Raw genomic sequence first — 24,935 nt, 5'->3', positions numbered from 1 at the left:
CTACAATATAAATTGCAAGCACACCCCCTTTTTTATGTCTGTATTGACTGGACGAAGTTCCTGTGACAACTATTCAGTAATCAGCTTGCTAAACACTGCTTACAAAATCTACTGTATAGCATTATTATCAAGAAAACGATGTAGCCCATAATGGAAGTTTTCCTGCTAGAAGAGCAATGTGGCTTTATTTATACTACCTTACCGTGCTATATTGTGGGGGTGGGGGCGCATATCAAAATCTCGCCCCGGGCGCCTATTAACCTCGGGGCGGCCCTGCCAACAACCAAACCAAAAAAAGACCACTGAAGATGATGCCTTAGTGCATTGAAACTTAAATTTGGCTCAAATAAATTATATGGAACTGACAATATATTTTTTATTGCACCTTAATATGGAGAAATTCCACAAATGTCTGTGGTAGTGTAAATAGTGTGAATAATAATTATTATTATTTTTGGAGGAAAGTACCGTTTATTTTTATACTACTCTTATTTCTCTTTTATTTCTCTTATTTACTCTTTCAATAAAGGAAAGCTTTGAATCGCTTGCGAAAGTGCACCAATCATCAAATTGTATGAATTATATTTCAGTTTTCATTAGATAGATTGTTTCATATCGAACATTTCGATTTTAGGTTACTTTAATATATCTTACTTCATCCTCTTTCACCTTCTTCAACCACCTTCTTTTTCTCTTTTCATCTAAAATTATCTACAGTTCTATGAATTCTACCTTTGACAATATAATTCTGTAAGATAATAATTGGACATTTTAAACTGATTGGATCATAGTCTTTTCATCTCATCTGAAATTCTTAAAATGTAGTTTATTAACTTAGTTAATTTGCTATAATCGTTTTGTTGAAAATGGAATTACAGTGCGAGAACACATCTCCAGCAAAAGGAACTGAATTGCAACATGAGAAATAGCAAAATTCAGGGAACAGTGATGATGAATGTGAGTTTGAGGTATTCATTCATTAAATTTAACCATCAGAAATTTCATCCAAGTTGTTTTATTTCTCAGTTATTCATACAGGCATTACCATAGGCCTACTGACGTGCATAATGTAATGACGTGTGCAGCATATTCTCTTCTGTTCAAAGCTCTTCTGTTCTGATGCACTATAAAATTATCAATATCGGGTACCGAGCTTCGCTCTGGAGTACAAAAGCATAAAAAATGTATTACGAAAGAAGAAATTATAATAACATTCATACAGAAATGTTCTATCTAATCACAGTCAATATAGACAAAAAAGGGGGTGTGCTTGCAATTTATATTGTAGTTCTGATTTTTCAATATATTATTTGGGTACATAAAGGAAGTCCAGAACCAATTTCTTCATGCAAAATTTCCTTGTGCTAGAGGAAAAAAAAGAGGCCCAAAAACCTCGTATTTTCAGGCATTTTCCAGTTTTCAGCTATTTCTGCCAAATCTCGTAATCGCACAGAAAAATTTGCTCTCGCCTTTTTCTAGATTATAAAATTTTGAATAAAATGAGATCATTCGGAACTCTCTATCTCCCATGAGTACTGAGTTATGATTTTTCAAAAATGAGTGAAATTTGAAGATAAAATCAATTTTGATGAATTTTAGTTTCTAATCAACAATATCTTCCGATTGTTACCATTTAGATGTATAATCCAAAATCCCTCTGAGCGTATTTTTGTGCTCTACAATCTGAGATCAGGTAGAGCACTCATATCTCACACACACACACACACACACACACACACACACACACACACACACACACACACACACACACACACACATACACACACACACACACACACACACACACACACACACACACCACACACACACACACACCACACACCACACACACACACACACACACACACACACACACACACCACACACACACACACACACACACACACACACACACACACACACACACACACACACACAGACCAATACCCAAAATCCACTTTTTTTGGACTCAGGGGACCTTGAAACGTATAGAAATTTGGGTACCTTAATTTTTTTCGGAAAGCAATACTTTCCTTACCTATGGTAATAGGGCAAGGAAAGTAAAAAACTGTTATAAAATATTGCATTTTTCTGTATTATTCAGCCTAGCCTACCTAAAAATTGATAAATTTAAATTTTTAGGGGCTCACAATCTGAATATACAATAGTTGTTTAATATTATATTCTGTCTATAATATTCAGTATTCATTGATGATTTTCAACCGATTATTACTATTTCAGAACCCTGTAATAGACATGGCTAAAATATTTCGTTGAGTATGTTATTTCTATATTCATCTTGTCCTTGAATCTATAATTATATGATTTTATAATCATATTATTATGATTTTATAATCTACTTATGATTTTATTTATTTGAAGTTTGAGGGACTCACAATTTTATTATTACCTATTAGGTATATAATTTTTGTTCGATTTGTTATAGTCATCATATTTACTTATTACCTAGTAGTATAGTAGGGTAATGGTATTCCAACTATTTATTCTCTCCAAAAATATTTTATAAATAAGGCACCAAAAAGATATTGCTTTTCAAGTATTATCAACCTTCAATAAATCAATAAATATGTTTAATTCGAGAGGCTTGAAATTTATTTGTTTGATTTCATGTTCAGGAATTGTACTTCAACATAGAAAATTATAGAATGCAAAGATAAAATTAATCGGTTAGATTTTCAGGCTTTATTTAAAAAGACCAGAATTTCCACCCAAGATTAAATAATTACTTTCATCCTCAAGGAAAGTTAAACATGCCTTTAAACATCGGGTGTGCGTTCATATATTTCTACTTTTCTACAAAAAAAAGAGATTTCATTTTATGATAAAAAGCAGCTTCATATTTGTAAGGCTTGGTGGTTTACGAATGAATTGATTATTTGCTTATCATAGTGAAGATGATTGCTAAAAAGCTGTACCTACGAAAAAGAGCGTTGATTTTAAATAAAGAGCCACTTTATGCTACTCCAAAGTGTACTGTCTTTAGCGGGTCTTTCACCTGGCTGCGGCGCGCACACATGTTGGCAACAGTGCGCCTCTAGTCTATATAGGTGACAATCATCCGGCCAGTGTTGCCAATTCTCCGTTCTGGCTCATCAAATGCCGCTTTTTTCAGCGAGCGCTCAAGTACTCCACCCACCGTTCCTCACCCACAACGAGGAGGAAAAGGAAGAGGATGAAAAAGAAGAGGATCAGAAGGAATAGGAGGAGATGGGGAGGATGAGGAGAAGGCAAAGTTGGGAGAGAGTAAAGAACATTCCACTCTGAAACTCACTCCATCCTCATCCTGTCCAACTCAACTTCAACACCTTCCTTCAATGCCAATCTGATTTTTTTCGGAACATTCTACATTTTTTGGAGCTTACCACAATGTGGAGAATTAATACTAAATAAGAGTGATTTTCTTTCCTTGGTAATTAATTACAATAATATTAGGCTACACATTCTAATAACTATGGGAAAGATGTGAGCTCCTATAAAGTGTGTAAATCGAGAAATTGAAAATTTTAAAATACCTAATTTTGTCAAGTGGTCATTATAATTTGAAAAAAAAAATGATCCAAGTTATTTCATTTATTAAGTGGAAACTCCACTGTAATTTATACGCCTGATGTCATAAAATGCTAACTTTTCCCAACGAAATCTAAATTTTCAGCCCGCTTTAATGTGGAGCAATATTGTGTTCAATGGTGATTTATTTAAGCAAATTTAGCTGATACAATGATAATTTACTTTGTTAGGAAAAACGTCCTCTGTTTTATCGCCAGTTTTTCATCTAATTATCATTTGTAAAACATGAAAAAGGATTTCAATCAATATTTGCGATATTATCTTGCGGTTGTTTCTCATGTTTGATATTATATTAATTTTATGAATTAATGAATTTTATAAAATTAATTTTATGAATTTCAATCAAAATACAACTAATTTTTTTAGTTTCTCTTCATAATGGTTGAAATAAATCAGTAGAATTTACTGAATTGAACTTCTCTAAGAAGTCTGCATTTTTTAAACCCCTTTTGATCCAGCCTTTAAATCTTTACTGGGATGTCCTATTAAAAATGATTATTTTTAATTTGAATTATTTTTGCGCCCCTCTTTCAACATACCCCCCTGATGATATACGTTATTTATCGAATCTTTTGTACAAATAAATGATATAGAGTATTGATTTCCTTTCTTTTCCTTTTCAATTCATCAATCATTTATTTAATCACAAGCATTCATAATGTTAATTTAATTCAATTTTCTAGGAATGCATAGATTAAGAAGGCAAGAAATGATATCAATTATTATCTCTCTCCATGAAATGAAATGTATTATTCAGATGAATAAAAATAATCTTCTTATCTTTCTTTTACTGCTCCTCCACATCTCCAACCAACTACATTAGGTACTTCCTTATTTTCTTCTTTCTTCTCATTTTTATTTTTTGAGAATTCACCAATAAATTATTATCTTTATATTGATATTTTCCTAAAAATCTTTCAATTTTCAAACAGTCATTTCTAAAGAATTGCTGCTCAAAAATTACTCTGACTTTTTACAGTATTAACAGTTGACTTTTTAATAATATTTGATTATTTCCAATTGTAATTTAAAGAATGTTTGATATAAAATTAGATGTTTCAATTAAAAAATGTTTACAAATCAATCATTCATCATAATATAGAAGCCAAAGTAATTATTAACATTATTCATTTGAAACATAAAATCAATATAAGTTGAGTAAATTTAGTTGGATCTTGAAAATGTTGTAGATTCTTAATCACTACAGAAGATAATGCCATTAGTTACCTCTTTATTTAATGGTACAGTGGTGTCTCAGGTACAGGAAGGCACTTTTTAACCATCCCGCGTACAGTAGTTCACCTTATCTTCTACCTTCATGTCTTCATGATGATAATGAGATACGAATGGACCTTACGTTTTAGCTGGGCTCTGACCTCTAAGCCACTATGAATAAGTTTTGGAGCTCTTATCAGTGAAGGGATGAGATGATGAAGGATTCATTATCAAAATAGAGGTAGATAACAAGAGAACACATGATGGTGATGAACACATCCTGTGTGAAGGTTCCTCATCACTACCTGGTGGTTGGGATTCCACCTGAACAGAAATTCAAAACTAAAACAGAAATTCAAACCTGTTCAGGTGGAATCCAACCACCGGGTAGTGATAATGAGGAACCTTCACACTGGATGTGTTCATCACCATCATGTGTTCTCTTGTTATCAACCTCTAGTTCACCTCAACCTCCTTGATGGGTACCTGAACATCTATGCTCATACTATTCTACACATCATGTCATCCACTATTAAACATATAGGTATACCTATAGGGCTATAGTATATACTACATAATAATAATATATTGTTACCTATACATCTACGATCTAGCTCTGTGACACAAACATAATAGACTGGCTGGATAAGTGAAAAGGTAGAATGCTATTGAGAGCGTGTAAAGGCAAAGGAGTCGGTCGAGAGGGTCGAGGGTGTCATCCGCGTGAGGGGGGGGATTCAGAGCGACGCGAGGGGTGACTGGTTGACGGTGGGTTGAGGGGGCGCTTGACTGGAGATTTTTAGGGCGCCTCAATTACATTGTGCCTAGTAATGATAGTAGTGCAATGGCGGGGGGAGGGAAGGGGCAGACTTTTATTGATTTTCGGGTGACACCAGAGAAGAGCACAGCATAGCATAGCAGCGGGGCACAAGTGTCTATCTTGGCTGCTGCCACCGCCGTGCTATGTAATCGAGAGAGAGAGGCGACACCGACGAAAAAATAGCGCGTTTGTTTGGCCACGAGGGGCACTGCACTGCACTTCACTGGCACTACATTGTGAAGTGGCTGCTGCTTTGCTTTGGCTGTTTTCAGTTTAGTTGTCTAGTTGAACTCGTCGTGACGCGTACAGTAGTTGACCAAGAAAGTGTGTGTGAATGTGTGGTGTGCATGTGTGATAATAGGACGACGGGGACGGGATTCAGTGTGTGAAAAGTGTGCCTAAATTGTAGCATAAGTGCGGATATGTGGTGTGTGTGTGGTGCCGGCACCACAACCGCAGTGGTTGATGTCTTTGCTGTCGTGACATGCTGCCAGAGTCAACGGTTGCCGTTGAGCCCAAGCCGTTCACTGTAAAAATGGCACCGGTCTACCGCATCTCGGTGGATAACTTCAGCACAAGACCAAAGAAGAAAAACAGTTGACATTATTCTATCGTCTCGTGCCTCGAAACGATACTATCACGGCCCTAACCAAGGGCAAAAAAGGTGGGCCCTGTTTACGTAGTTTTCCTAGTGTCTAGTTTTAAAATTCTAGTACATGCCACAAAGTTGTTTCAAAAGAAAAATGGAGCCGGTATAATTCGTTCGAGTTAAATTTTCGCGCCGCTCTCAGTTGCTCTGAGTGCTTGTCCTGTGTATTATGTTGTTAATCCTGCTTCTTTAGTTTCATTTCTTCAACTACTATTCAAAATCAATGTCAATTTTGGTGTAATTCCATTTGCTTGTGTGTTTTAAAAATCAATGTATTAAAGTTGGCTTCAAATGATGGTGCGTAGGGATGGGGAGAGAGTTTATTGTATTGCTCTAGTCAAAATAGTGTCTATTTTGTTACTTTTAAAATCAATCTAAAAATATATAAACTTATCTTTTTATAAATCTTACCTAAAAATATCAATCTGAACATTAGTTTTATTGATTTTCTTAAATACGGTATTTGATAATTTGGTTTCAAAACACTAGTATGAAACTAACCTCATTTTGACTCCAGTGGTAGCTACTCTCTGCGTTTCTTGAGCAGTTGATTTTAGAAAAGGCGAATAATACCGACTTGTTACTGTTGAATTATTATCAGAATGAACCTGTTTATTTTGTCATTATCGTTAGATAAGTTTGTTAATGCCGTGAATTTTTATATTCGGTTGTGTGTAGTGTTTTGTGATAAATTGTGCCGCGTGTTAGGCGTGAACAACATGCAGTGCTGTAGTTATGTGGTCAAAGGGGCAGGCAAACAAAACATTGAATTTTTGCGTGTTTTGACAATCACAGAATGAGACAAGGAAGAGGAGGCCAACGAAGCAAAAAATGTAATTTTATTTTTTGTTAAAACCCAACTAAATTTTTGCTTTTACAGTAAATAGCTAGCTAGCTTCGCCTAACCTAAATGGACACTTGATAACAACATTACTGTTTTAAGTCGCTTCTCATCTCCATTCTTTAATTAAAGATCAATATCTATTAAATTTTCAATAGTAATCAACATAATTCAAACATATATAAGCTAAATTGATTATAAATGTTTATATTAGTATCTGTATCTATTCCGAGAAGTTAGGTTAGTTTACCTACTCTACACATCTTGTTGAATTTGCTTTACTTCAAGTTAATTTTCAACTCCTTATTTTTGAATCAGGCTTTTTGTTAGTTAATGAATGATTTCTTGTAGTAAATTTGGACTAATTTGTTTATTATAAAATTGTAGGTTAAAACTTCTGTTTATTAAATATAGTTTGAAAATGATTTACCTATTATACCTTTAGTTTCATTTTTTGGGTCTGGATTTCATTCCTTTTTAAATTTTGAATTTGTTTCAGTATTCTTTTCATATTTCGTTATTAATTAAATTTAACCTACTCTATTTTCTGTGTGAAGATTTTAGAAACATTTAGAAACTTATTAAAAAGATTTCTAACCTAACTGTCCATGGGTGGTTCCTCTTTCCGTCCTGCTTTTATCAATCATAGCCTTATGTAGATGACAATCTCAGGAGTTTCAGTAATTTTAAATTGAATGCTTATAAAAAATAAATAAATCATTTTATTTGTTCACGGATCAACCATACAAATACAGAAATACAGTTAAATAGAGATACATGAACAATTATTCTATAATTCCAACAATAACCTCCAATAGAAATGAATTCTAAAGTAAAGTGTCAGTTTGTGAGAGAGCACGATTTCACTCTCTATGTCTGTTATTAATGTCTTCACTCTGTCTTCATGTGGATTATCAGACAATCAAGAATAATAGTTTAATAATAATATATATTTTTTTATTATTAGCCTAGTGCATAACTGAAAATTTATGCTTGTAGTAATGTTTAATATTAATTTTGAGTTTTATTTTTAAATGTTTACGTTAAGAAATTTTCAATTTTTTTCTAAGGAATTGGAATGTTCCCTAATTAGGCCTATTCAATTCCTGGCATTCTTAATTATTTTGGTTTTGTTCTACCACTAAAAAGCAACAATTATATGGGTACATTAACTTTTCTGTAAAATTTTATGAAATCTATTAGCTTAGCTTATCTCAGTTTTTCAATTTTAGTTTTCAATTCCTGTGCTGATTAACCTACGGTATATATTTTAGTTGCTCAACTGTAATGTAGAAAACATTTTAAGAATTTGAAAAAATAAGAGGTTGAGAGTATCCTTATGGCTTTATGAGTTAGGAAAATAAATTGTTTTATTCAATTGCAGTAACTTACAATCAACACAGTAGCCTACTGTACAATTTGTTTTTTACATTTTCTTTATAGCCTAAATAATAAATCCGTTGCTCTATAGTAATATTTCAGCATAAAATTGTATCCAAGATACTATAGGAATTTTCTAACATTATTAACTTACTCTGGGTTAGGACACTGGTGGATATTGCCACACCACCTCTGACGCCAAGTGGTGGAATTTTAATTACCTTAAAGGGACCTGTATGGACGGCAAGGTTTTCATTCTATTAAACAAGGCTCTACTAAGTTAAGGTGATTTGAACATCTAAAAAAAACTTTGGATAGCCTATTGCAGATATAAGTTCCGTTGACTAGTGGTCATGCTTGTAAGTTTCAGGTTTGCTCGTTGTTGACATTTGAGTAGGCCTACCGGTAGTGGTTTTTTCACAGCAAATGCATACTGGATGTCAAACTAGTTCAAATTCATATTTGAACCAAATTTTATTAAAATTCCATATTAATGATTAATTAACTACCTTGTGTTGAATAGGTGAGACCCTCTTGAAGTTCTATAGCTTGATAATAGATCAAATACCTTTCAGGTTTCATATTAGTTCCTAAAGAAGTGGAGAATTTAAAATTTCGGGTAGATTTTGGGGGTAATTCAAGGGACAAAGCGGTCTTAGGACAGTATAGGAATTTTTCTGTATTCTCCGAAGGCCACTGGAGCTCCAAACTACTGACCTCTGTGTGCAAACATCCATCCTTAATAGAGTGCATTCCTTCTGAGTTGATCTTTTGGGTCCAGATAACTGTCTTATGGGTCCAACTGGTTAGCTGGCTACAACTGCTACTAGGCCTACTATAATTTAAATTCATTATTACATACTTGAGTTAACATTACATCAAGATTACTGTCTGTATCAAAATCATGGCTTTTTCTGTCGCAGTATAACTGGAACCTGGGCTTTAACTTGCCATTTTAAGGGATTAAAGTAATGACTGCTTGCTTGTTGATATGGTTTTTTTATTGAAATTGTGTTGTTTCAGGCTGTAGCCGGCGCGTAGCTGGCGTGGGAGTGAGTGGCGGAGGCGGAGGCACGACGCTGGAGGACGCAGTAGGAGGTGGGCCCGGGGGCGGAGGAGGTGGGGGAGCACCCACGTGGAAGGGGGGCCCAGGCCCACCAGCGGGGCCCAACCAAGGCCAGGACTATCAGGGCTACGTGCCGCCGCCGCCACCGCCCAACACGGGGCCAACTCCCTTCCAGCAGGGGGGCAACTCGCCCGCCGGGGGTCCCTTCGGGGGCGGGGGCTCCACCACCCCTCAGTACACGGCCAGTCCGGCTCCATCGGGCTCGTCTACTCCGGGCCCACCGCCTCAGGGAGGGGGCTTTCCGCCCCCGGGGCACCCCCAGGGTGGACCCCCCAACTCGGGGCCCCCCTACAATGGACCCTTTGGGTCACCCGGTGGCGGTGGTCCCCCTCAGTTTAGGCCCGGATCGTCGGGACCCCCGTTTGGCCCCCCTGGAGGCGGCGGGGGACCCCCTAATCCTCATTTTGCCTCCCCTGGACAGCAGCCGCCCCCTTTTGGTGGCTCGCACCAGTTTGGCGGGGGCATGCCCCCTGGCTCGCCCTTTGGCCACGGCGGGCCCCCTCCTGGCATGCCAGGCCCACATGGCATCATGCCCCCCGGACCTAATCCCGTCGACAGGATAGAACAGGGGTGAGTCTCACACTTAACACCAATTCTACTGTAATGCATGTTAAAGATTATGATATACCTTAACTGTGTTTGTTCCGGGGCTAAAACGTAGTGGAGCGGCGAAAGTAGAGAGAGGCGTCAATTGAAGCCCAAGCTTCACTCTACCTCCGCTACTCCACCACGTTGTAACCCCTAGTAATTGGGTTCCAATTGTTAGGAAGTTGGTTACCGTTAATGCTGGTAGTTAGAACGGTTTCAACAATGATTTCTTTAACATCTTTCAACATCTTTCAATAACTCCAAAAGTTCCGTGAATGTGTGGCTTGGTCACTAGAAATTAACCAGAGGTGTGCAGGATTGTCTTATTCTAAACTATGTAGCCAGACCCTGCGTTGAGAGTTACCCTGACATTTGTAAGAGTATTAGGTTATATTATTTTTGTAGCTTTAGCCTTTGTTGGAAATAGAGAATATGATTATGCACAGTGCTTGTTTGATTATGCTGCAAAGCTCACAAGGCTGATGAAGGCTCCAGCACTTTGGCTCTTATCACAAATAGACTTGAATTTAATTTGAACACAGCTCAACATTTATGACTACTTCTCACTTGAATACTTGGTATAAGACATTCATACTTTACTATGAGGCAGCTGTGAATTTTATTGCTTCCTTTACTTAAGGAACTAAAACAATACATTACGAAAATCACATTAAAGAGTTCAACATAAACACACACACACATGTTTCAAATCAGGGAGCGTTCCAGCCGAATCCACCACCTCTGATCCATCGCAAGACAGGCGCGCCGAACTGACGTAGTGAGGTGGCTTACAAAACATGGAATAAATAAAATGGGAACCGTATACTATTCTGGTGTGAGATTCACCAAGCAACTCTCCATTCAATTGGAAAAAATTACACCTGAATACTTCACTGACTTGAGAATTTTTATTTAATGACTGATTACATTACCCTGGTGGAGCATTCAGTTTCTGTGGGCTAAATAGCTCTTTAATCACTGTAGCTAATTAAAGTTAAGAATATATTCCTTATTATTAATGGGTAATTTGAAACATCGTGATATATTCGCCTAATGTCCGTGTTTGTGTTGAGAGCTATAAAATAATAGTTTAGTTCTTTTAATCCCTTTTACAAAGAATTGCCAACTTTTCGATTGTCTTCTTTTCGAAACTCTAACAAATTTTATAGTAAGTGCTGTAGAGAAACTGCTATGACCTTTTAACGTGTGAACATGAATAGGAAATTTTGTTGGCCATTTAATTCAAAATTCCGCCCAGAATACACGCGCCAAGAATTTTTTGGCACTGAATTTTGCAAATCCGAATTAGCCGTTTCTCTGGGTCTGTGGCAAAAATTTATTGACGCTTTATTGTAATATAGTTTGAATTTTATTGAGATGTATGTTTTGTTGGTTGATTGGTCATTAATAAATTATGTAATGAGCTTTGATGGAATTCAATATTTCTTTCAATGTATAGAATCAGCAGACTGAATTCTATAGAAAACATATGAATTTGTATGTTAAAGTTTAAATTTCATATTTCATTGAACTTTTATTAATTAATCTATCTGCTTGATGGAATCCAATAATTTTCCTGTTTCAATATATAGGTAGAGCAGAGACTATGTTGAATGCCTCCAGCTAGAGAAATGCTTATTTTCCGTCTTTGTGTGTGAATCTGAATAGGGGTTTTATCTTGAAAATCTTAATAAACTCTCTTAATTTCTAGGAACTATTTAAGCAATGGAATGTCACACTCCTAATACTAATAATAAAATAGTGTTGTCCTAGTTTGAAGAATAATTCTGAACAGGATATCAATAACATGCTCTTTGGATCTCTCGCAAGTTGTAAAGTTATTCACCTATGGGTGATGCTATACAGTTTTGTGTTTATCCTGTTTTCTCTTTTGGATGATGCTCTAGACTTCTATTCATTAGAAGACTTGTTTTCAGTAAAATTTTCTGTGTTGTTTTTCAGTTAAGTCTTTTTCAATTCATGCATTGCTTATTGGAGAAAGAAACATGAAGCTACCCAAAAAATGTCCCAATAGTATCTAAAGATGGAATAATCATAAGCACTTTCTCAGATTTAGTTTTTCAGACATCAATAATTTATACGTTTTTAGTATGTCTGAAAGATTACTAAGTAATGAAAAAAAGTTTCTCCTGAAATTGAAACAGTGACCTCTTTTAATTGCTGAAATACAATATTTCCTCCTACTTTACCTGCTTCTTGCTTGCAGTAGGGTATTGGCTTCAAAGAAACCTACCAGCTAAACTAGAAACTGTAACAAAAATACAAAGCTACAAATTGTTTGTACCGTTTCTTCTATAGGGTACACTACCTATCTCTTATTCTGTCAAACAAACACGTTTCTGAAGATAATTATTGATGTGTGATAAGAGAGACATGTAGACAAAAAAGTGTGAAGTATTCGATCAGTAGACGATAGCACAATATTGTTTTTCATAATGTCAATCAGATTGCATCATAACTGCCTTACAAGTATTGATAGACATGTCTGCAGGTAGGCTGTCTGGTCACTCATACTAAGTAGGTTCTTGAAAGAGAAACAGATCAATGCGGCATGCAAGCCTTTCCTCCAACAATAGTTGTTGTTTTATGGCATTTTTTAATTGATTTGTGGCATGCAACCGATCAATGCGGCATGCAACTGTTTCTTTCCACATCCAATTGTTGTTTTGATGCCTTTTTCGAGACTAGTTTTATCTGCTTGTTGCCACTTTCTTCTACATTTGCCATTTTGGTCAGCCGGTCTATTTTCTCTCTCCACATCTATATCTTGGCATCAACTGCAATGCTGGGGAGGAAGAGATGTTTTCCTTGATCTAGTTTTAGTTTTTTATATCAAACTGTTATTTGTTTCTCGTTTTGGCTTGAATTTCTTTTATATTGAAAGCGCCACTTTCTTTTTCTACTTGTGTGTATTTTTCACTTTGATTAGGATAGAGGTAATGTGCTGATAGCAAGTTCATGGAAGTTTCTCTAATTAAATTTTGTTGAATTTGTAATTTAGGGCTTGTCATCAATTGTAAGTCTTGTAAATATTAAAAAGGAATAGACCAAATACTAAATACCAACCAAATCAAATTATCACACAGCTTCTATCCTTTTCCAGTGTGATTTGCATGTATTAAGCATTTTCATGAAAAAGGTATTTTGTTAATATCCTGTGAATAAGTTCTATTATTGTCATCCACCAAACATTAATTAATTTCGTGTAAGATTCTTGATCACAAGAATACTGTTGAATAAACATTAAATTCATGTATTTGTTCTATCCAGAATTTTTTTAACAAAATGTGCCCACAACGAAATTTTTCAACAAAATTGAAATCCTACTTTCTTAGATGGCTTGTTCGAGAATTGATATCCCATACTTCTCCATAACCTTTAATATATTTCTAAAAAAATAATGAAGTTATCTACCTTGAATACCACTTCTAGTTAGCTGAAATGGTTTTAGTTAAACTATCATTTCCAAAAAAGTGTGTGTGGTCCTTCGTCTTTACTTAACTGTATTTCTGTGCTCTATCTTTCTGTCTGTCTAAGATCAGTCTCTTAGTCACAGTTTGTACGATATAGAGAGAGGAACTTCGTTGGAGTGAGAAAGAGCTGTCCTGTCTCAGACACTATGAATATATGTGCATCTAAGGTCTAATTTTTATGTATGTCTATATATCACTTGAAGTGCACTGTATTTTGTGAAATATGTATATATGTTGTTTGGTAGTGTTCCCGCCTTTCTTTGAGGTGGCTGAGAACTGGTTCTAGTTCTGGCTTGTGCTTCTTGTTGGAGGTGGATGAAGATCACTACTTGCTAGCTCTTTACCAATTATTTTTCTTCTCGCTTTGTTTGGAGTAGCTCTGTACATCACAAATATTATATATTTATTTATACAATCACAATTATTATAATTTTGTAATGAAAGAGCCCAACTCAGATTTCCTGAATTTTGAAAATATCCAAAAATAGGGTTGTGGCTTCTATGAGAATGTGTAGGCTTCTAGCAATTGAGTCAATTTTAAATAAGCAATGAATGATGTGACGGATTTATTCAAATGATCATTTTTTTGTGTGAAAAGAGGGATAAATAGAATTTTCAGTCCCTGCGTTGAGTGTGTTCTCTACTATGTAGCTGGAAACTATTTAGCCTTTTCCAATCTCTACACTCGCACTTCTGAATACGTCAACTCTAAAATGGATCGATGTCAACCCTATTTAGACAGTAGAGCTCAATTCATATACATTTTTGATAATATTATATCTACGCAAGTATTTAATAGATATGTCAACGCCAATAGAGAACCTGAATGCGATTAATATCGAGTCGCCTTCAAAAACTACAGTTTACTTGATGCATTTTATGTTTCATGAGGTTGTATTGCTTCATATTCATTTCCTTGAATTGTGAAAATTACATATTTATCATTTGTTGTATTTTAAAATATTCCCAATATAATATGTGATTCCTAGAACAAAAACTAAAATCTGTTATAAAATAGCCGTTCTGAAATACGCATAATATACTCTAGATGTATTAATACTCTAGAGGATATTATACTCTGAGGTACATAAATTTTTGATTGTTGAATTAATTGTAACGAATATTGTAAATGAAATAATTATTATCTCTCACTCAGTCAAAAATATATAAAAAAGCTTCATAGAAGTTGAAATTTTATGTTTATCAGTCCTCTTCTGTATTTTCCATGAGTTTTTTGACTAAGTGATTATTTCATTTTTCAACATATATTTTCATTTATACATCAATTAACAGTTTTTAATGATGATTGTTCTTTTGTTCTAGTCTCTAGATTTTGTAGGTATGTTGGATAGCCAGTTTGTTAGAAGTTGTAAAGAATACAAATACCAGAGTCCCAGGGAAACTGGTTTGTTTAAAACATCAATGTTTATTGCTCAGTCTTCTTCATTCATTCGTTTATCAATATTGGATTTGATGTTTATACCATATTAAGTTAGTTGTAGGATAATCATTTTTATTAGGTCTCAACCGGTTGATTTGAATGAGTAACTTTGGCATTGGTAGTAGCGTTTAGATTATCATACTTTTATTAACTTTGAGAGGCAGGCTGTTAGGAAGGAATAAGTTGTGGTTTGATAGTAGCTTAATAGGATTACAATATTATTATCAGGTCTTGACTCAGACTGGTTGGTATGAATGAGTTACTTCGGCATTGATAGTAGCTTTCAGATTATTATTATTTTATTAGCTTCGACAGGCTCTTATGAACTTGTGAATGAATAAGTTCGGTTATGAACTTATGAATGAATAAGTTGTGATTCAATCATTTGAATAGTTGGTTTAGGATTACAGTATCATTATTATTGGGTCTTGTCCGGTTGATATGAATGAATGAATCAATTAGATGAGGTTGAGTTGAGTTGGTGGGTGATGTAGCATTACACTAGTAGTAACTGGAATTTGTGATGCATCATTTATAAGCCAATTTCCACGCACTGCATTCACTGCACCTGACATTACCTACCACAGACCAGTCCTGTTTTTTCCTTCTTCTTCTTCTTCTTCCACGTTTCCTTCTACTCAGACGAAAGATGAAACGTTTGCAGTTCAGTATCTTTTCAACTTCAATTAAATGAAAGTGATTAGTTAATGTTTTTAAATTATTCTGGTTTCCTTCTCGTCTCATTTTTTTTCTTTTTCAACTTAAACGTCTAATTCCATGTTCTACTGATTCGTCAACCCCTTCTTCAGGCTTTCTACCCTTCAATTCACTTTTTGTTTATTCTACATTCATATTTTGTTCTTAGATTTTCTTCTCATTAATTTAATATTTTTCTGATTCTCATGCTTTCTCTTGTTGATATTGATTTTTCAAATTTTTTATTGATTTTTCTCTTGGTTTTAAACATTTCTTTATGCATATTTTGTCAGACGTTTACTTTACTTGCTTACAACTGAAAGGGAGATTATTGATGGTCATTATTGCTTGCTTCTTGTCCTGCTTCTATCCAAATGCTGTCTTCTTCGTTCCTCAATCCATCACTTCAATCCTCATTTTCATTAATTTCCTTCTCCTTTTCTCCTCCACTTACTACTCTTACATCACATTTTCTATTCTTTTTTTTATTTTTCTGCGCTTCTTCGTCATTGTAGGCTATACTTCATTTTTTTCCTTTATAACTTATTATTTTACTTTCCTTGCCCTATTACCATAGGTAAGGAAAGTATTGCTTTCCGAAAAAAATAAGGTACCCCAATTTCTAAATTTCTATACGTTTCAAGGTCCAAAAAAGTGGTTTTTGGGTATTGGTGTGTGTGTGTGTGTGTGTGTGTGTGTGTGTGTGTGTGTGTGTGTGTATGAGTGTATGTGCGACTGTGTACACGATATCTCATCTCCCAATTAACGGAATGACTTGAAATTTGGAACTTGAGGTCCTTCCCCTATAAGGATCCAACACGAACAATTTCGATCAAATGCATTTCAAGATGACGGCTGAAATGGCAAAAATGTAGTCAAAAACAGAGGTTTCCGCGATTTTCTCAAAAACGGCTGCAACGATTTTGATTAAATTCATACCTAAAATAGTCATTGATGAGCTCTATCAACTGTCAAGTCCTATATCTGTAAAAATTTCAGGAGCTCCACCCCATCTATGCAAAGTTTGATTTTAGATTCCCAATTATCAGGCTTCATATGCAATTTAGACAAAAAAATTCGAGTGGAAAATATTGAGCATGAAAATCTTTACAATTAATGTTCACTCGTTCAGTAACATTTTCACCTAAAATTGAAAATAAGCACGAAATTCCAGAAAATGGGATTATCCAATTGCAAACTGTTGGCAACTGTTGATTCTATTGAATGATTCACTATAAAGAGATTGATTGATTGATTGATTGAGTACTTTATTTATGTAGATTACAATATATACTGTCTTATACACTTATATACAATAGCTTACAATACAGCAAAATTATTGATGAATTTACATGATATAGACTAAGAAAATAATTATTGAACTGTATATGATATGAAAAAGCAATTTGTAATATAATAACTATAGATAATAATTATATTGTTATGCATCTACATAAATTGGCGGAGCTTTGGACATATCAATGTCCATTCTTCGGAAAGAATATTAAAAATATCCTCCCCACTAACTCTCTACCAAAAACAGACCTCGTATGTCTCCAGCGTTATTGTCCTGTCACCAGCTGGCTCAGATATTTGTTTATTAGTAGACTTGAGATGCGCGTGAACACTAGAGTCAGGTGATCAATTCTCATAACGGCAAGGAAAGTTGTGTGAGTGCGCCACACCAGATTTTTTTATTTTTCACTTCTGCCGCATCTCCTTTTCTGCTCAATCAGCCTATTTTTCTTGTGCTATATTTTCTTGTATTATTTATCGTCGTTGTCACCTCTTTATTACATTTCACAGTTCTTTCCACAGTTTTCTTCTGCTGGATCTTCTCTTCCTTTTCTTTTCCCTGTTATTATCTCTTCACCTTCTATTGTATTCTTCCCCGTCTCCTACTGCATCCACCTTGATATTATTTATTCTTCTGTCGTTCTTATTTTCCTGTATTTTCTGTACAGGAATACAGTTTTTTATACTCTTCTTATCTGTTTCTGTGAGAAGCGACTTGCATTGAAGGGTTTCACCCTACTGCTTATGCAAACGCGTGTTGCTTCTTATACCATCGTTTATTATTACAGTCGGCGAACAAGTTTTCGCCTGTTAATAAGCCAGCGCTTATGAAGTCATAACATAATGATATGCTGTTGACCTGCCTCTGCCTTGGGTGACTGCCCAGACTAGTCCATGTGAGTTAATTTATTTATAAATGTGTTCGTCTCTCCATTTATAGGCTTGGAATTATCCAGCTAATAGGATTAGTCTGTGCAGACTGTATGTCTCCTGCTGTCTGCTTTCACTATCGTCTGTCTGGTTTCTAGTCGGCAAAACATGGAAATCAGCTAATGTCTTTCTACCAGCTTATTAGTTGTTGTGTTTCCAGTCGAATTCACTCTGATTTTATCCAATCGGCTGATTTAGTTTATGTTTTAGTTTTGTACTCTTTACTCCTCAATTTTGATGAGGCTTTCCATGTTATTAGATTGGCCACGTCAGACCGAGCTCACTACCGCTAGCGGTACTCCCACTAGGAGACGTTTCAAAAGTTCGCCTGGCTCGCGAAGTGAAACTACCGCCGAGGTACTACCTCCGCGGTAGCGAGCTCGGTGTGACCTGCACAACTTAATAACATGGAAGGCGAGTTTTTTGACTTCGCTACCGCTGCGGACGCGAGCTCGGTGTGACCTGCCCTTAAGTGCGTCCGTTGCAACTTACTTTTTGCGGCCGTCGCCAATGACACCACAACACTCAACGTCAGTTGGCTTTACGCAATTGAACCAGATGAATTAATAACTTTTGCATGTCTCGACGTGCGTTGTAGCATTTCTGGGCAGTTCAAAAATCACCGTCCGTTACGACTTCCGTTACTTGGTAGGCACGTACCTCGTGTGTTGACACCAATTCACTAATTGTATGTATTTCTACAACGGGCGTCAAAAATTAAGTTGCAACGGACGCACTTTGTGCGCTCGTTTGGCCCTAGCCTTAGCCGAAGTAATGTTGATTATCTGCCATTTAACACTGGCCTAGCGTAGATTTAGCATTGGGAGATATGACGGCTACGTGCATTTTTAGCTACGCTATGCCTGTTGTGCTACCAGGCCATATGGTCATTACATATTTCGAAAAAAATAGCTGATTCAGCAGTGTTTGCAGGTTTGAATTCAATAGCCTTCGTACTTTGATGTTATACAGGGCACAGGTCCTAATAATGTAGGACTCAGCTCCTTGTCATTAGATGTGAGTCACAAATGACTACTAGTGATATTCTTTAAGCCCATGATAATGATACCTAGATAGCCCAGTGGATACAGTACCTTATCATAATTTATTTAAATCTTAAGGCTGTGCAAAGGCTAAAAATAAACTTTCTACTGGTGATATTTTTCGAAGTTTTTTGATTTGTATATCATGAAGCTATCAAAATGAAAAAGGTTTCTCAGGAAAACATTTTTCTCCGATCATTACTTTTTGAGATATGAGCGCCTAAAGTTTAAATTTTTGGGACAGAACATTTCAAGTTCGGTGAGACATAAACCCATGAGATTTAGAGGATATTGTTGATTTAATAAAACAAAAATTTTCTGAAAATATTAATTTTTACTTTCCTTGCCCTATTATCATAGGTGAGGAAAGTATTGCTTTCCGAAAAAAATAAGGTACCCCAATTTCTAAATTTCTATACGTTTCAAGGTCCCCTGAATCCAAAAAAGTGGTCCTTCCCCTTTAAGGATCCGACACGAACAATTTTGAACAAATCCAATTCAAGATGGCGGCTAAAATGGCGAAAATGTTGTCAAAAACAGGGGTTTTCGCGGTTCTCTCGAAAACGGCTCCAACGATTTTGATCAAATTTATACCTAAAATAGTCATTGATAAGCTCTATCAACTGCCACAAGGCCCATATCTGTAAAAATTTCAGGAGCTCCGCCCTATCAATGCAAAGTGTGATTTTAGATTCCCAATTTATCAGGCTACAGATACAATTTAAACAAAAAAATTTCAAAAGGAAAAGATTGAGCGTAAAAATCTCTACAATTAATGTTCAGTGACATTTTCACCTAAAATTGGAAATAAGCTCGAAATTGGAGAAAATGTGTTTATTCAATAATGCAAACTGTTGGCAACTTTTTATTTATTTATTTATTATTATTTCATCCACTGACCTCCTATAAAAGGGGTATTTGGACTTGTCAATGTCGTAAGTCAATAAAATACATAACATAAATACATAAATTATAAGTCATATCTTTTTTCTTTCCAAACCTTATCTCGACGCTCATAGTTTAGAACATAAATAGGTACATGAAAAGTCAATACATTTTTTTTCTATTCTCTCTAAACCCCATTTCGACGCTCGTAGTACTCTCTGAACTCTTCATTTGAGTACGCGCATATAGACAGCAGCTCCTTCTTTAATTGATCTCTGAATTTTGTACCAGTCATTTCTTTTATATGAGCTGGCAATAAATTATACAACCGAATACCAGAACTTCTAACACTTCGCTCATACATGGTTGTCTGGTGTGTGTCGTCTCTTAGGTTGTTCCTATATCTTGTTGGGTATTGATGGAATGTTTTCCGCCTGTATTAAATTCATGTAGATTTTTCTTGATGAAGCATATTGTTTCGAAAATACATAGGCTTGGGAATGGGAAAATTTGAAGTTTTTTGAAAAGGGGGCGACAACTTGTTGATTCTATTAAATCTTTCAATATGAAGAGATAGCAGACTTCGTGTGTCTCCAGCGTTATTGTCCTGTCACCAGCTGGCAGATCTTTGAATAGTAGACTTGAGATGCGCGTGTACACTTGCGTCAGGTGATCAATTTTCATAACGGCAAGGAAAGTTGTATGAGTGCGCCACACCAGATTTTGTAGAAAGTTATTCAATTTACTAAAAATAACTTTTAGTTGAGTTATTTTTGGTAAATTGAATAACTTTCTCAAAATCTAAATATCATGGATTTATCTCTTACCGAACTTGAAATGTTCTGTCCCAAAAATTTAAACTTTAGGCGCTTATATCTCAAAAAGTAATGATCGGAGAAAAATGTTTTCCTGAGAAACCTTTTTCATTTTGATAGCTTCATGATATACAAATCGAGAAATTCTGAAAATATCACCAGTAGAAAGTTTATTTTTAGCCTTTGTACAGCCTTAACTTATCAAATCATTCTGAATAATACCAACATATTGCCATTTAACTTTAAATTAATTCTGAATAATACCAACATATTGCCATTTAAAAACAAAAAAACCTAACCCTTAATATTTTCCTAACCTAACCTTTAATCTTCAACTAACTTCTCCCTCATCCATTCTCACTAATCCCAAACTAATGTGCAACGGTGTAGCTGACTGTATTAGCCTGCAACGAACCCTCGATTTCCAATTTATTTTAGCATCTCAAGGACAGGTCAAAATAGTTACTTGACCAATTCAGATGAACCTTTTTTTCAGGTCTTCCTTGAATCTGTCCTCTGTTTCCATCATATAAGAGAATATGAGTAGCCGAAATATATTTGTTTATGTTGTTGAGTATGCTTGACATTCAGGAAGAGGAACATACAGTAGAGAGACTGATTAGTGTTGCACTGTATGTAGGCTGTAGTAGTAAATGTGCATTTTCCACGGAGCTCTGCGCTTGCTGTGTGTTCAGTCTCTGCAGTGGAAAATCTAGTGTGAGTTGGTGGTAGAGGAGGAGTGAGAGACGGTGCGAGAAGGAGGGATGGTGTGAGATACAGTTGAACCAAAGAGGGATATTTTGAAGTGAGAGAGGATTAAGAGAGGAAGCCGGGGAGGATTGATGTAAGCCAAAGAGAGAGTGAGGTAGGGGAGTTGTGAGAGTGAGTGAGAAGCCAGGAATGAGTAATATGGGAGTAAAAGAGGATTTAAGAGCAGTCAGATGGGAGTAGAGTGTGGGACAGAGAGAGAGAGAGGATTGAAGAGGAACCCAGAGATGGATGATATGGAAGCAGGAGAGGATTAAATAGAAGCCTCAGAGAGAGAGAGAGAGAATCTAAGAGGAAGCCTGAGAGGAATAATGTGGAATCGAGAGAGTATTAAAGAGAAGAGCTGGATAGAATGATGGTGAGGGGATTAAAGAGCAAGCGAGAGAGAGAGTGTGAGTGTGAGCGTGCATTACCGATCGGAGGCAGTGGTGGCTTGTTGCCATGGCAACAAGGGCCAGTAATTATTAGGGGTAAAAAAGAAAGGCCATGGAGAGAGCGAGACAGATAATATAAGAGAAAGGAGAATGGGTAGCGAAAGAGAGAGAGAGAGAGAAAGAGAATGAATGAAGAGAAAGGGACTTGTGCTAGTAACACAGCATTGCTAAAATATCTGCGTTTGGCCTCTGGAGGCTGAAAAAAGGGTTAAGATACAGTTGAAACTCCCCGAACCCCTCTCGTGCTAGTTTGTTGGACTTTCCTCTCCTGCTATATGGGGTATTTTCCAGTAAATTTTGGATATCCCTTCATATTTATTTTTTTTTAGTTCTACTATTTACTTACTTTTAAAGTTCATGCTGGACTTGTTTACCGGGCTTCTCCGGAATTTGAGGATGCCTGAGATTGATGTAAATCCTGAATTGTGGATTGTTTTATTTTTCTTTCACTTGGAAATTATTTTAAATTTGTTATACATTTCTCTCATGAGAATATTGTCAAACGAGGTTTTCTCAATAGGTAACAGCCTCTCATGTACATTTTTTTATTACCAGATATACTCATTGTAATGATACTGTGAACCTCCTCTTTAAGTGGATCGAGATGCTCAAACTCTACATTATAGTATTCCAATTGATTGTACTAATAGTTTCAGGATAGGCTCAACCACAACCTTTTCTCTCTTAAATTTGGATGAAATACGTCCAACAATTCAGCTGAATTATGTTCTATTTTGAAATTATACATTATTTGACATTTGATAGTTTATTTTACATTAGCTCACTCATGCCGTTTGAGAAATGAATTTTTTGAAACTATCTTGAACGTCATACAATCTACTTGATTTTAATGTTTTAATTTATTATTTCAAATTGCAATTTCTCCAATCCTATTTTTTGACTCTGTTGTAGCAAAAAATAGTGACCGATTAACATAATGTAAATAAATTATTTTAAAAAATGTATGATATTGAAACTGAGTATCTTCCCTTGGAGACTCACCTTCAGATCTTCAGGTGTCAAAACTCACTGAACGCGTGAAAGAGAAAGAACCAGGCTCCGTTTCGGTTGTAGTTTTGTAGGTGATGGGATGGGGGTGTGATACTCAACTTCTTGAGTGAGTTGTTCGCTCTTTCTTCGTCTTCTTTATTCTTGGTTTTCTATTGTTTCTAGTTGGACGAACATTTTGTCGCCAACTTTCACCGGGCGTTTACTCTACTGACCTCATTTCTTAGGTCGTTCATTCCTCCGGCTTTTCTTCATTATGCTCCATAACTCTTTGTCTGATCAACACTGTATTTCGCAGTTTTTGGATGGTTCAAAATGTATTTTATTTCTCAGTTGCTGGAAAAATTGTGGAATTTCATTCGACTGGTTATGCACCTCATTGTGTATAATCATTTTACCTTATGAACCAAATCGGTTTTATTACAGTGGATGAACAATGTGAATTCTCATTTTCAGCATCTAAAAATGAGTTCTTTGCTATTGCATTGTGCAGTAATAATTTAAATAGACATTCATAGATCAATAGTACAGTAAGACTATATTAAAGTATGGTACTGTAGTACAAACCATACTTTAATGTATGGTACACTTGGAGTAATGTATGGTACATTTGTATCGTAATGGAGGTACACTTGTTTGCATCCTACAGTCTCCAGATACCTATAATGAATAGAATAATCATTCATATTTCAGAATCATAATACCTAATCCATATCCATAGTATCCAATAATCATAGATTGACCATAGTATATACTGTAGTATAGTATTCTCTTTCTCTATGCTATAAAATAGTGTTTTATGAAAAGAGATGCAGCCATTAATTTATATTTTTGGTGTATATCAAATCGAGTCACTTATTTTGTTGACTGTATTGAAGTTATTGTCTTGTATTAAAGTCAATTCAATTATAACAAAATGCGATTGTTTTTCATGACGTCATTGCGTCAAAATCAAGTAAAAACCTGGAGAACAGTAAACCACTAAACATCGTAAGACGGTGACGGTGACAATTACCAACATTCAACAACTGCTGAAAAGTTCTCCCACCCCCTACCGTAGCCCTATCGTGTTTCGCAAGTTTGTAGTGAAAGTACACAAGGTTTAAATCATACAAAAATGTGATGTTTTATGATGTGATGTGATGTGATGAATGAATGAATGTGAATGAGGTATTTGTGAGCGAGACCAGTGGTATTTGTGGTATGCTGCAACTCACAAAGTTCCACTTCCTTCCGTGATCACGCCAACATCACCTTCCGCCCTAATAACGCTGCTAATCCACGTTTCGTGATCACTATAATTGTTTGTTTTATGAACAGATCGGACAACTGTTGACTGGACGTGTTTTTTGATTTGTTGTAATGAATAATGGTGTTTTACAAGCGTTGTGTTTAGTTTACATTTTGCTGAGAGCCCGTGAAGCATGTTGCAAAGCTTATCAGTTCTATTTTCTCTGTTAGCTGGTACTTGTAACTTGTTGAGTCATTGTAGAGCATGTAAATAATTCTTATACAAGTAGTTTTTGATAAAACAATCTTAAAACACCCTTTATTTAAAAAAAAACTTTAAAAAGTAGCCCATGTGAATGAAGTGTTTTTTACTTTCCTTGCCCTATTACCATAGGTAAGGAAAGTATTGCTTTCCAAAAAATTTAAGGTACCCTAATTTCATGTTTTCTATACGTTTCAATGTCCCTTGAGTCCAAAAACATGATTTTTGAGTGTTGGTCTGTGTGTGTGTGTGTATGTGTGTATGTCTGTATGTCTGTGAACACGATAACTCCATTCCTAATTAACCGATTGACTTGAAATTTTAAACTTAAGGTCCTTATACCTTGAGGATCCGACAATAAGAAATTCAATAAAATTCAATCCAAGATGGCGGAAAAAATGGCGGATAATTACTAAAAAACCATGT

The 24,935-nt window shown here is 35.6% G+C and overlaps 1 protein-coding gene across 3 annotated transcripts in view; it reads left to right on the top strand.

The window, feature by feature from the left end:
* The first annotated feature begins 6,592 nt into the window (after positions 1 to 6,592).
* Positions 6,593 to 24,935, top strand: part of LOC111044396 (LIM domain-binding protein 2) — a 122,429-nt gene continuing 104,086 nt past the window's right edge. For 2 of the 3 annotated variants that reach the window (XM_039425821.1, XM_039425819.1), the window contains exons 1-2: positions 6,595 to 7,105; positions 9,517 to 10,189. In XM_039425821.1, coding sequence (XP_039281755.1) covers positions 7,069 to 7,105; positions 9,517 to 10,189 — 710 coding nt within the window. In that variant the 5' untranslated portion in view covers positions 6,595 to 7,068. Of the gene's footprint in view, positions 7,106 to 9,516; positions 10,190 to 24,935 lie in introns of all 3 variants that reach the window. The other variant, XM_039425820.1, reaches the window with a different exon arrangement.

Source organism: Nilaparvata lugens, chromosome 4 (genome assembly GCF_014356525.2).
Source record: "Nilaparvata lugens isolate BPH chromosome 4, ASM1435652v1, whole genome shotgun sequence".
NCBI lineage: Eukaryota > Metazoa > Arthropoda > Insecta > Hemiptera > Delphacidae > Nilaparvata > Nilaparvata lugens.
The sequence above is the reverse complement of the archived record's forward strand: the minus strand, read 5'-3'. Positions and strand labels throughout refer to the sequence as shown.